At 36.4% G+C, this 13,833-nt stretch overlaps 1 protein-coding gene across 1 annotated transcript; it reads left to right on the top strand.

The window, feature by feature from the left end:
* The first annotated feature begins 11,038 nt into the window (after window positions 1-11,038).
* LOC141588027 (uncharacterized) lies at window positions 11,039-11,476 on the top strand. The gene has a single exon (XM_074409485.1). It carries the CDS (start codon window positions 11,039-11,041, stop codon window positions 11,474-11,476), a length of 438 nt encoding a protein of 145 aa, XP_074265586.1.
* Window positions 11,477-13,833: the final 2,357 nt, after the last annotated feature.

Genomic DNA, 13,833 nt, shown 5'->3' on the forward strand with positions numbered 1-13,833 from the left:
GTAGTAAAGTAGGGGTCGAACACAAGGAGACGGGAGTTGCGTAGTGAATTGCTATGAATAGAATTCTATCAAGGTCGGCTACGATTATTTGTTTGGTTTGGTTGGTAAACTTGTGATAAAATGATGTAAAATTAATAATGATAAAAGACTCTAGAGGAGTCGGGTCATACATGTAATTATGTATGCTCATGTTAGACTAGGAATAGATAATAACGTTAATATTTTAGGTCAAATAACAACCACCTCTCGGCCTTATTGTCAACTATAGAACGGGTTCTAGCGAGCTCTCGCTATTACTAGATCGTCTACTAAAACATGCTTAGTCTAATTCAATTTCGTGCCTCTCGACTTTTAAAAGTGAATTAACAAATTTTATCTAAGATAGTGATCAATTATCAAAGACTAGCAAATAAAACAAGCATGTGATAGAAATTATTAAACGATATTATAGTATCCTAATTCAATATTTACAAATACTATTTATGCATGGCTTCCCTAATCCCTAGGCAAAAAAAATAAAAACTACTCACTCATATTGAAAATTAAACTAATAACATATGATATGATAAAAATGATGATAATATAATTATAACTGAATGAATAATTGAGAATTAAGATATTGCTAAATGATGATAAAAATATAAATATTACAAATAATGCTTAATCAAATAACAAAGGAATGATAGTAATATGTAATAAGCAATATATATATATATATATATATATATATATATATATATATATATATATATATATATATATATATATATATATATATATATATATATGAAAATGCTATGAATAAACTATGATGACAATAACTTACTAATAAAATGTAATAAACTAGTAACAAAATGGAAATGCTAATGACGATAATGAAAACAATGTAACAACGATAATGATGAATGAATTAACGAAATAATGCTAGAAATGAAATTGCCGTAACAAATGAAATAGAACTTGAATAATGAACAACACAAACTAAAAACCCAAGTAACTTGAATGGAAAGCTTGAATTATAACTTTAAATACTAAAGGAAATTGTTTATAACAATAAGGAAATGCTTAAAGAAAATGTAAACTATTCTGAAACCTGGAGTTTTGTGTGCTTACGCGTATGAAAAGTATGTCCTAAATGACGGATTCAACACCCCCTATATAGGACTTAAGGGGATGAAACGTAAACAACATAAATGAAGGTGACCCCGATCGGGGACGTGGTAATCCGAGTTATTGTCATTTAATTCTTGATTATTTGGCAAATGAAATCCGATGACACCTCTTAATGCCTTTTAATACCTCAACTAAATGCACAATTGAGAATCCTAAGCTTGCAACCTCACTTGATTATTTGGACTATATTTGGGCTTTCATTTTCATTTCTTTACTTGTGCACCAACCCAAGTTGGTTTCATGCTCGGGATTTTCCAATTCTTCCCAAAATGCCGTTCTATGGTCAAGTCTTGTTTCCGTTAGCTTTGTGAACTTTGGTGCTTGCTAATTTGACGGGAAAAAGCTACCCAATGCTTCATTTCCTACAAAATGCAATGAGTATAAGCAAAAACACCTAGAACACGGAATTAGCTCACAAATACACTTATAAAAGTGTAATAATCAAATAAAACCGAGCTAAAATAGGGAGTAAAATCATATATAAATTAGACACATCAGAGGTCAAGTAGAATTAGTCATCAACCTGATAGATACCTTGGTATTATCGAGGAAGATGGTGACTATGATGTATTAGTTTTGGAAAGTGACGAACCTGCTACATACAAAGCGGCCATTTCTAGTCCCGACTTCATGCATTGGCTGGAGGCCATGCAATCCGAAATGTATTCTTTGTACGACAACCTGGTGTGGGACCTAGTGGATTTACGTGAGAAGGTTAGACCTCTTCAGTGTAAATGGATCTTTAAGATCAAAGTCGGCATGGATGGACATAAATATGTTTACAAAGTTAGATTGGTGGCATAGGGTTTCACTCAAGTTCATGGTCTCTACTATGACGAAACCTTTTCACCAGTTGCTATGCTTCGTTCCATTAGGATTATCTTAGCGGTTACCGCATTTCATGATTATGATATTTGGCAAATAGATGTCAAAACCGCCTTCCTGAATGAGATTCTGGAAGAGGAAGTGTACATGACATAACCTGAGAGTTTTGTAGATCCATTTAACCCTAAGAAGGTGTGCAAGCTTAAGAGATCCATCTATGGTCTTAAGCACGCATCTAAGAGTTGGAACAATTGTTTTGATCTTGTTATTAAACAAAATAGTTTTACTCGGAGTGTTGAGGAACCATGTTTATACATGAAGTTTAGTGGGAGCAAGGTTTATTTCCTAGTCTTATATGTGGATGACATATTGCTCATCGTAAATGACATACCAATGCTCACTTCTATGAAGATGTGGCTAGGGAATCATTTTCAGATGAAAGACTGGGTGAGGCGCAACACATCTTGGGTATCCGGATCTATAGGGATAGATATAAGAGGATATTAGCATTGAGTCAAGAAGCTTATATTGATAAGATTCTTGATCGGTTCAATATGAAAGACTCTAAGAGAGGCTTTTTTGTTATGGGTCATGGGATCACTTTGAGTAAGTCCCAGTGTCCTACTAAGCCCGAGGAGATTGAACGTATGAAATTGATCCCTTACGCTTCCGTTGTTGGATCAATTATGAAACGCCCCGTAATTTCGGACCGTTAATATATTTCGAAAATAATTTATTAATCAAATAAAATTTGATATTTAAGTATTTAAAGTAAAAATAATTCAAAGAAATATAATTTTATTATATTTTGAAGAAAAGTATTTATTTTGATAGTTTCGAGATGTTTAAAAATAGTTTAAACCGTGTAAAACTTTTTATTTCGAAATAAGGGCGTATCGGGGGGAAAATGACAATTCTTTTGAACGTTGGGTAAACGAATTTGGAAATGGGTCGTATGAGTATTCAATTTTCTTGTAATCTCGTGTTTAAAAACTTTGGTCTTGTCGGATTTTGCATTTGACCTACGGTTTTAATTATTATCGAAACGAGCCAAAACCGACTCGTAAAATCCCGACTCAAACCCGACTCCCTCCTTTCCTTTCTCCCTTTCCCGCGGACCAGTACCCCTTCCTTTCTTTTTTTCTGATTTTCTTTCCTTCCTTCATCTTCTTCATTGTTCTAAATAAACCAAAACACCATTTTTATACATTTCAAGCTAAAAATCGTCACAACTTCCTCATTTCTTATCGGATTTTCACGAAATTTACATTTCCGGAATCCTCTCGTCGAGATCTACAATCTAGTATGTTTTAATTTCAGTTTTCTTGAAGTTGTTTTAAGACGAATTTTGATAAATTTCGGTATTTATACTTATATATTGTGTTTTTATTGTTTAATTAGGTGAAGAATTGGAGGACGAGTTTGGGGACTCGTATATTGTCGAGGATAGCGGCTAGTGCTTGTTAGGGTTTGGTTTTTAAGGTGCTAATTGCTCATTTTCTAGCTTAAGGTAACATATTTCGAGTTACTCGACGAAAAATCGTCACATGCTTTGATTTTTGTATGTTTTTGTGATTTTTAATTAAGTGGTTAATTTCACATGTTAAAATAATTGCATGCATGTTTAATCCATGTATTTTTGTTAGTTTTAGTTAACATATTAGTATTGGGAACGATTAATTATGTTTCAGACGGTCTTATACTGAACAAAAATGGAAAAAATGGTGGTGTAGGGGTGACGGCCAGCAGCCCGGCAGGCCCACGGCAGGCCTTGGGATTGGCCCGGGTTGGTCCGTTGCTTGTTTCGCGGTTTTTCGTACAATATTGGTCATTTCGGGTTAATTAATGTTAGAGTTGTATAAGTCACATATGAGTACACTTTTAAATTGAATCATACTAGTAGTAGAGATTATTCTTATATTGGTAGTTAGCATATGTTAGTATAGGTTATAAAATGAAATGGTAATAAAAAGGCTTAAAATGAATAATGTTAGTAGTAAAGATAATGAGGTTGGTAAAATTAAGCTTATATTGATAGTTATCACATGTTAGGATAGTTTATAAGATGAAATTGTAATGATTAAGCTCAAGGTAAATTTTATAGCAATAATTGCCATGTTTTGATGATTGTGCCGAAAACTGAGCCTTAGTCCCTTTGACTGATTCGATGTCAGTTAATTGAGTGATTGGTCAGCCGCAATTTAACCCGTACCTGTCGCAGGGCTGGGGTTGCGGGTAAAAATTCGGTTGGATGAAATTTTATATGAATTAGATAATCGGCCTTTTTCTTGTTTTAGGCCATTTATCAAGTTTTTGTTCACATGTATAGTTGATTGTATTTAATAGTATCTTATATTGTAGAAATGGCCCTAGATTCCCCTAAAGCCTTTAACATGGTTAATATTGTTAGAATTGGAAATTAGTATTGAATACTTATTGAGGATATTGTTGGATTGTTTGCTGAATAGACATTTATATAGCCTTTCACATGATAGAATGTTAGCATGTATGTTAGTAAGTTGGACTCTTTGCCCTCTTATGGTTAAGTGGGTGTCTTACTTGTCTTGTGTGGTGTGGGCTAAAGTATTCAAGCCGGGACTAGCCGGAACTAGGTCCTAGGTGAGTATTTCGGCCTTCATCATAGATAGGTCTTTATAGTCTTTGACGAGTATATGTTCACTGCTTGATAGCCTTTGTGTTCCTGACTAGTGGATTTATATCCAAGTTGGGGCATGACCTCGTTACTTATTTTGATAGTAAGTGGTCAACTTAAGTACTAGCCAACCCTTTGGTGGACTCCTTAGGGTACTCACTTTGTTTTAGAAAAATTGTGGGTCTTGGGTGCGGTGGTGTGTATCCGCATGTCTAGGTCTCAAGGCAGATTTTAGGCTAGGGTTGTGTTGTGTCTTGGCCATGTTTTATTAATATTAACCGCCGAGCCAAGATACCGGTTCGATTACCTTCCCTACCTCGTGGTATAGACTCGAGTTACAAAGTGACTATTGACCGTACTAAGAACTTATGCCTGTCTTTGATATATTGCCCTTTCTTGTATGGTGATTTTATGAATCGTAATAGGTGAGATGTAAGCGATTTGATTGATAAAGTTTGGATTATCGTTTGTTATATGTTTCACATGATAGTTTATTTTGGTCGATTAGGGGTCATAGGTTAGAATACTTGATAATTAAATTGTTTATCATGTTGTTTACATGTTTTATTACATGTTACATTAAATATGACGATTCGTGGTCGGAGGACTCGAAGTTACTCCCCACCGAATTGTGGCTTTCGTGTTTGTATAAAATGCGATTGACAGGTTGTTGATGCTTTGTTGGGGTCACGATTTAGCGAGCTAGCGAGCATAAGGAACCTTGGACCTAGTTTGGCTATTCTTATAGTAAACCTTTTAACTTTTGGTTTTGTATATAATTTGAAGGGACATATGTCTCCCTTTTCTATTTTTGGTTTGTATCATTCTATTTTCTTATTTAGCTATGGCATGTAAAGTAGTTCGTTAGCATTGCAGGTTTTGGCACCCGCCTCTTGGGAATGTTGGAAATGTTTGTGATTGGTTTAGAAAAATTTTTGAAATTACAGGTTTTGTCTAGTTGAACCAATTACAAACATATCCTGTCAGTTTTTCTGTAGAATTTACGTAATTATTTAAGGCTAGATTTAAGGGTGTCACAGTAAAAAGTTTTACACGGTTTAAACTATTTTTAAACATCTCGAAACTATCAAAATAAATACTTTTCTTCAAAATATAATAAAATTATATTTCTTTGAATTATTTTTACTTTAAATACTTAAATATCAAATTTTATTTGATTAATAAATTATTTTCGAAATATATTAACGGTCCGAAATTACGGGGCGTTACAAATTATATATGTTATGATGTGTACTCGCCCCGAAGTATCGTAGGATTTGAGTCTGACGAGTTCTTTCCAAAAGAATCCAGGTGATAGTCACTGGATAGCCGTGAAGAACATCCTTAAGTACTTGAGAAGGACTAAGGATTCGTTTTTAGTGTTTAGAGGTGATACTGAGTTGCGTGTAAAGGGTTACACGGACACCAGTTCCAGACCGATAGAGATGATTTGAAATACTAGTCCGGCTATGTCTTAATGTTGAATGGAGGAGCTATCTGCTGGAAGAGTTTCAAGTAGAGTGTCACAACGTATTTTAAGACAGAAGCATAGTACCTTGCAGCGCCAAAAGCTGCGAAGAAAGTTGTATAGATTCGGCAATTAATGGAAGGAATAGGAGTAGTTCCTACCGCCAAAGATCCTATCATTATATATTATGATAACAATGGGGCTATGTTTCAAGGTAAAGAGCCCAAGTCTAGTAATAAATCTAGACATGTACTTAGGAAATACCATATAAATATTGATTACGTTGACAGAAAGGAAATAGATGTTTGTAAGGTTGAGACAGACGATAAAATTGTTGATCCTTTAACCAAGCCTTTATCTAAGGCTAAGCATGATGGTCATGTCATCTCAATGGGATTGAGATGAGAACCTGAGTTCCTTTAGATTATGTTATGTGTAATAATTAGATATTGTATCAATTTTTACATATATGATAATCGCATTCATTGTTTGAATTTTTTTAATAAACTCGGTCATTTAGTTTTAACTAAATTTTAGTTATAATACTTTGTTTATCCGAATAGGTTGTTGAGACAACGTTGAACCCTATTCAAGTGAATATGATGAACATTGTATTTTGCCCCAAGTTACTTGATGAGGTGACGTCTCAAAATGACTAGATTGTGTGTCGATTGATGGCGAGTTCGACGGTCATGGGGTCATGGAGATGACATGTCGATTACACGGACAGACTGTATGACACTCTGTCGGGCAGTGACCATTTATAGTCTCCCTAAATCAATTGTTGATGCCTAGTCGTGGCAGAGACTTCTATGTTATTCCTATGAGTCGATTCTTTAGACTGGCCGTTATTTGTCTAAGTCAATGCAATTTTCGATTGGCTTTGGTTTTTGTCCTAAGTCGTGCTGTAAAAGGAGGCTGATGGGCATCTTCTAGTCCATGGTGATCTGTTTTGAACGAAGAAAAATAGCTCAACAGGAGTTGCCCAACCACGTTAGGGTTTTAAATATCTTTGGGCCACTCAGGAAGTAGTGACTAGAGATGTGTGGCCACGCTCGGAAGAGATCTATGGTAGATTTTCCGGTCAGAAAGTTACTCTCCTAATCGAGAAAACCACTCATGATATGATCAAGTGCAAGAACGACCTGAAAGACACCTTGCATTGAGTGGGAGATATAAACGGACAAGAGAATTGGTAACACACAACTTGTATCAGATAAGTGGGAAATTGTTGGAGTAGGTGTCCTCCACAATAGTGCGTTTACATAATAAATCTCATTTAAGGAATATACCCGGGATATTTTATGATGATACTAGTCAGCTGACCAACGTATATCGGTAACGATTGGCCAACTAGGGCTTGACGTTACTGTCGTATGACGGCGGTGTCCAGCTGATCCTTGTCGGTCACATTTATAGGAATGAGCTCCAACAGAAAGCTAATTATTTGTTTGTGATACAGTTAAACTAGTCCCTTAATTTATTGACTAAAAGTTAGTCGATTGAGTTTTAATAGAGAGATCGAGTTTGGAACTTGTGCCATTGAAAGTTATTATTCAATTATACGATAATTGATTAATAAATTTATTGAGATGGGTTTTAGTAATCCCCTATTTACTAAATGAATAGGCGAAACTCCAACTTTTCCCGCCTAAAACATATTTCCTAAAATAGTGCTTGATATTTTTAGGATATACTATAGGTGTGGATATGATAAGTTATAAATGGATATAATCTTTTGTATTTAAATATTTATAACATTTAATATTTACATTCTGCACAAATTTATCTCCGATCTTTTTAGGATAAGGAAATTCTTTTTTACAGAACTTATTGATAAAAATTTATTAACTTTTTATGATAAGAAGTTCCGGCAAAAACTATGGTATTTGTAAATATTTGCTAAAATTCATTGATTTTTTATGATAAAAATTTGTGGCTAAAAAATATGTTATTAGTAAATATTTATAAATTAACATAATTAATTTCACGGTAAAAAAACAAAAAAAAGCACTCGTTTTATTACTTCTTACGATTTAAATTTTTATTTATTTCTCCAATCAAAATACATTAAGGAGAAACATGAAAATAAATGAATTGTCAATTTAAATTCTATAAATAATACATTAAAAAGTAAAACTCTATAAATACCGTGCATATATTGCACGAGTCTATATTAGTAACTTTATAAATATACCGCCCATTCATTGCGCGGGATCTAAACTAGTTAAATGTTAATTCACTAAAATTATACTACTTAACTAATATATGATTAATGTTAGTGCATGTTATATACATGTAAGTGTTCATATATATATAAGGAGTGTTATTAGACAAAATAATTGGGAAATACTTAAACATATAAGATGATTAAGTGGGTGATTCACCTATATTTGTAAGACAAATATAAGAATCAAAATGGAGCTCATTTTCTTTAGAAAAACCAGCCAATAAGAGCAAGGCAAACAAAATGAGGATTTTGCTTTTGCTTTTTCCTCTTATCTAAGCATTACTCTTCCCAATTCTTTTAGCTTTTTGTCTATTCTACGCATGCTATGATGAACAATATAGAAAGCACAAAAATACTCTACTTTTCCCCCATATCACACGGCACCCCCCCCCCCCCCCTTATAGGCAATTGTTGCTTATAATTTTCTATTATTATTGCACTTTTGCAATTTGCCATTATCTCTCTAATAAAACTCCCAAAATATTAGACACATTTACTAATAGTTAGTGATATTGTTAGTAGTATTTATTTATATTAACAAGGGTTAGTATTAGAAATATCTAGTTAATATTTCTTATACTAGTTGGAGCAAGTTATTGGGTGTAATCAAAGGAGACCTTCTATTTTGGAGGTTAGGTACTTGGAGGATCATCCTAAGCTTTGTAGAAATTCCTAAGACAACAAGTGTTGTTGTTCTTATTGCCTTTAATCAGTGTGAGAAAATTTCTACTCTACTTATATTTATGCCTTTATATTTGCATGCATGTCACATAGATCCATTAATCACTAAATTAATGTGGCTTGGTAAACTAATTAGAGGAGTCTAATTAGGGGTCCTTGATTTTCAGCTACAACCAGATCAAGATGCACCCTGGTGATCAGGAAAAAACAACATTCAGATCAGAGCGAGGTTTCTATTGGTATAATGTAATGCCTTTTAATCTGAAGAATGCAGGATCCACCTATCAAAGACTAATAAACATGATGTTCAAAGAACAAATAAGCAACACCATGGAGTGGTACATCGATGATATGGTAGTAAAGTCAAAGCAAGCTTCGCACCATATCGAGCACCTAACTGAAACATTCAGCAGCCTGAGAAAGTATAAAATGAAGCTAAATCCGTCAAAATGCACCTTTGGAGTCTCCTCAGTGGAAAATTTAAGGGTACATGGTCACCCGAGAGAGGGATAAAGGCCGAACCAAGCGGATCGTAGCTATACTACAAATACCGAGTCACCTCGAAACCAAAGGACGTGCGGATTTGACAGAAGAGTGGTCGCCTAAAACAGTTCATATCAAGATCCTCGGATAATTGCAGATTATTCTATGATGTACACAAGAAGAGCCAGAGGTTTGAATGGACGGAAGAGTACGAGAAAGCATTCAATGAGCTAAAACATTATCTCGGTACTCCACCACTCTTTTCAAAGCCACAACCAGGACAGCCAGTGTTCTTCTATCTGTCGGTGACCGAGGTGACAGTCTGCGCGGTGTTAGTGCGAGAGCAGGAAGGTGCACAACATCTAGTATACTATGTCAGCTAGTCTATGCTTCCTGCAGGTACACCTCACTTTAAAAACTCGTCCTTCCACTCGTTACATCAACCTAGAAGCTGCGTCCTTATTTTGAGTCTCATACTATTTCTATGGTAACTAACTATCCTCTTAAGACTATCATGAGAAAACCAGAATTGTCAAGTAGAATGGCCAAATGGTCCGTGCACCTGAGTGGTTATGACTTGAAATTTGAGCCCCACACAGCAATAAAATCTCACGCCCTGAGAGATTTCCTGTCCGGTTTCTGCCTAGTTCTCCAGACCCAGGCAGAAAAGGACATCATCAACCTGGAAGAAGATAAGGGAGAACAACTATGGGAACTACATATGGATGGGGCTTCCAACGCTAGAGTAGTTCGGGTATGATTGGTCCTCAGATCACCTTAAGGAGACCTAACCATCTAGGCAGTACGTTGTGAATTCAAGGCCACAAACAACGAGGCGGAATACGAGGCCTTGATCCTGAGCCTCCAGCTGGCTCTAGATCTAAAAATCAGAAACCTCAAGGTTTGCAGCGATTATCCACTTATAGTCAACCATGTAAATGATTCTTATGCAGCCAGGGATTCCAAAATGATGGCCTACCTAGAAGTAACAAAAGTGTTAACCCTCAGGTTTGCCACGTTCAACATCAAACACACCCCTAAGGACCAGAATGTGGAGGCAGACACACTAGCTACCCTGGGGGCAACGTTCAAACTAGGTATAATCTCTAAAATACCTATTGTTCACATGTTGGAACCTGCGATACTTAAAATTGATCAGGAATAAAGGACGTTTGGAGAAAGCAAGACCCGCACCCAGTGGCTGCAGGAGGTAGGAGTGCTTAGCAACACAACCAGTCAGGAGGAAACCCCTGAATGGAGAAAGCCATACCAGGACTGATTACAGAACAATATATTACCAGTAGATAAAAAAGAGGTAAGAAGCTTCAAAAGGAAAGCGTCCAGATTCATGCTAATCGATGGTGATTTATTCAGGAAATCAATCGTTGCACCCTACTTGAGATGCTTGGATAAGGAAGAGGCCTATGCTGTTTTGCATGCTCTCCATAGTTGTGAGTGTGGAAACTATGCAGGGGGTAGGAGCCTGTCCAACAAGGCACTTAGAAAGGGATAATTTTGACCAACAATGCGTAAGGATGCTGTAGATTATGCAAATAAATGTGATGCTTATCAGAGACATGCCCCAGTCAGCAGAACCCCTGCATCCAGTAATTTCACCCTGGCCCTTCATGAAGTGGGGATGGATATTGTAGGAACATTGCCCAGGGCCCCAAGAAATAATGTCTACATGCTCGCCATGACGAGTTACTTCTTCAAGTGGATAGAGGCACATTCATCGTCTCAGGTTACCGAGAACCAGGTTGTATCTTTCAGTAAACGCAACATCATCTGTAGGTTTGGCATTCCATCTGAAATAATATGTGATAACGGATCTCAGTTTATTTCCCATAAGTCAGAAGCATTTGTGCCAGGTGGAATATTTCACTGCAAAAGTCTACCCCCAGAAACCCTCATTCAAATGGACATGTTGAGTCTAGTAACAAGATCACTATGGAGAACCTAAGAAAGAGGCTGAAAGAGAGAGGGGGCAAATGGGCAGAGGAGCTGCCACTAGTCGATCTGGTCTGACAGGACCACTCCTAAGATTGCAACAGTACAAACTCCTTTCAGCCTGGTATTTGGAGCTAGGGCGATCATTCCATCAGAGGTCAGGGTCCCTACCCACAGGTACAGATGCATAACAGAGGAGCGCAATCAGATAGAAATGGCAAGCAACACCTGGACACGATAGACGAGCTCAGGACCAGCACCCAGATCAGGATGGCTTCGTACAGGTAAACAGTGGCCCAGAGTTATAACAAAAATGTAAAGATAAGGACCCTGCAGGTGGGAGACCTGGTCCTCTAAATTTAAATATAATATAAATTTAAATATAACTGAAATCAATTTCACCCTTCGAACTCTAAATTAGACGTGTAGAGTTCAAAATAGTGAATTTTTGTAGACAGATGGGATAGAAACTAACGACATTTTTGCCAAATGCCTACAAAGGCACAAACTAATGACCAATACGTGCACAACAGTATGAACGTAACATTATCAAGTATCAACACAAGAAGACATGATGGACCTTGCAGGAAAATACTCGACTCCTTCGGGAGGACGTCCTCCTTAAACTCATAGGAGGTCATTTCCATTTTGGTCCTCCTCCTATGAGTGTAAGGAGGACGTCCTCCCAGAGGACGCGAGCATTTTCCGGACCTTGCATTGGTTTGGTGTGATCATTAGTGACGCCTTCAGTCTTCATTTCCCGAGTAGAACTTTTGATGGGAATGCATGCGAGATGATGAGGGTTCGAACGTCGTCTATTCTCCCTATCAAACACTATTTATAATCTCAACAAACTACTCTTAGTAGAGTGGTAAGTAAAGATCGGATCCCAAAGGACGGGTATTGTATCGATTTATCGGTTGTAGAAAGTTATGTCTTGGGTGTCACAATTTGGGTTGAGTTTGAGGTTTGCAATCTAAACTACTTAACAAAGGAAATCTAAACAAATGAAAGTAAAGCAAAGCAAGCAAGTGGGGTTGTAAACAATTGATTAAAGCACTAGGGTATCATGGGTTCATAAGGGAATCATGGTGAGATCATATAAACAAGTTTCATAGATGCAAGCAATTTATTGTTGTAGTGGAATCGAGTTAGTTTATATCTTACAATTCCTAGGAAGTTTTGGGCCTCGGGCCAGAGTCGGTCAATACTTTACAACTCCTACAAGTCGACTTAATTCTCCCTATTCAACTATATGCATGGTCTAACAAGCCTTGAGTTAGTTTATGTCTTACAAGTCTTGTTGAATGGATAAGAGAATCATGCTAGGTTGTCAATCAAGCATTTCATCAAGCATAACATGTGCATAAGTTGAAACTATAACAACCAAGCAATCATATAAACTTATTAAGTAAAGATCTACCCCACGATTAACTCCCCTAATCCCTCATTAACCTTAGTTAGGAGACTACTCATTCATGATCATGGAAAACATGTTAATAGGGGTATCAATCATACTAACAAGTCTAAACATGATGAAAGAGTAAAACAATAAACAAGGATTAAGTAAAGAGTAGAGAAATTGTATCAACTTAGGATGATCAAATATAAAGCAAAGAATAATAGAAGAAAGCTTGATGAATGATGAAGAGTTATCAATTCTCCAATAAACCCAAATAGTCTTCAAATTACCCAACTAAATCTAAGAACAGTTGAATAATTAAGGAAAGATTAAGATGTGATTAAGATTGAATTGTGTAATAAATCTTACTCTTCAGGACGCTTGGGCCGAGCTTGGGATGCCCGTCTCAAGGGTCAGTTTGGCTTCTTCTTCAATTGGCTGCCTCATGATCCGTGGGGATCGTTGAGAAGCCTTGGGGGTCCTTCATCATTGCTCAAATACTTGTTTTATTGATCTTAGGTCTTTACTATTGGTCTCGTCTTTGTTGCTTGGTCGTTAGATGCAATCCATTTAGCTCCGTTTTGCTCCATATATGCAATGCTAGCATTCCTCTCCTACCAAGGACACAAAAACTCAAAGAATATGCAAAATAGGAAGGTAAAGATAAGAAACGACCCTAATGCATGTAAGAAAGCATAAGAACGAGGCTAATTACGGGACTAAATGTGGGTAAATACGAGTCACATCACGAGATTTTGGCATCACCATATCCTTTCGGCAAATACATTCTTCATGTACTGCACTGCATGTGAATAGCATCATAAAAGTTTGTGAATCAGGAATATTGTCTACATAAACAATGACGCATTAACAGTGCCTCAAAATTCAACCAACGCGACACCATTTCTAGCAGGTCAATTTGGTAGGATGTTCGTGGCTTTACGCCTTTACCACTGTTTAAAACCATA

Source organism: Silene latifolia, chromosome 6 (genome assembly GCF_048544455.1).
Source record: "Silene latifolia isolate original U9 population chromosome 6, ASM4854445v1, whole genome shotgun sequence".
Classification (NCBI taxonomy): Eukaryota; Viridiplantae; Streptophyta; class Magnoliopsida; order Caryophyllales; family Caryophyllaceae; genus Silene; species Silene latifolia.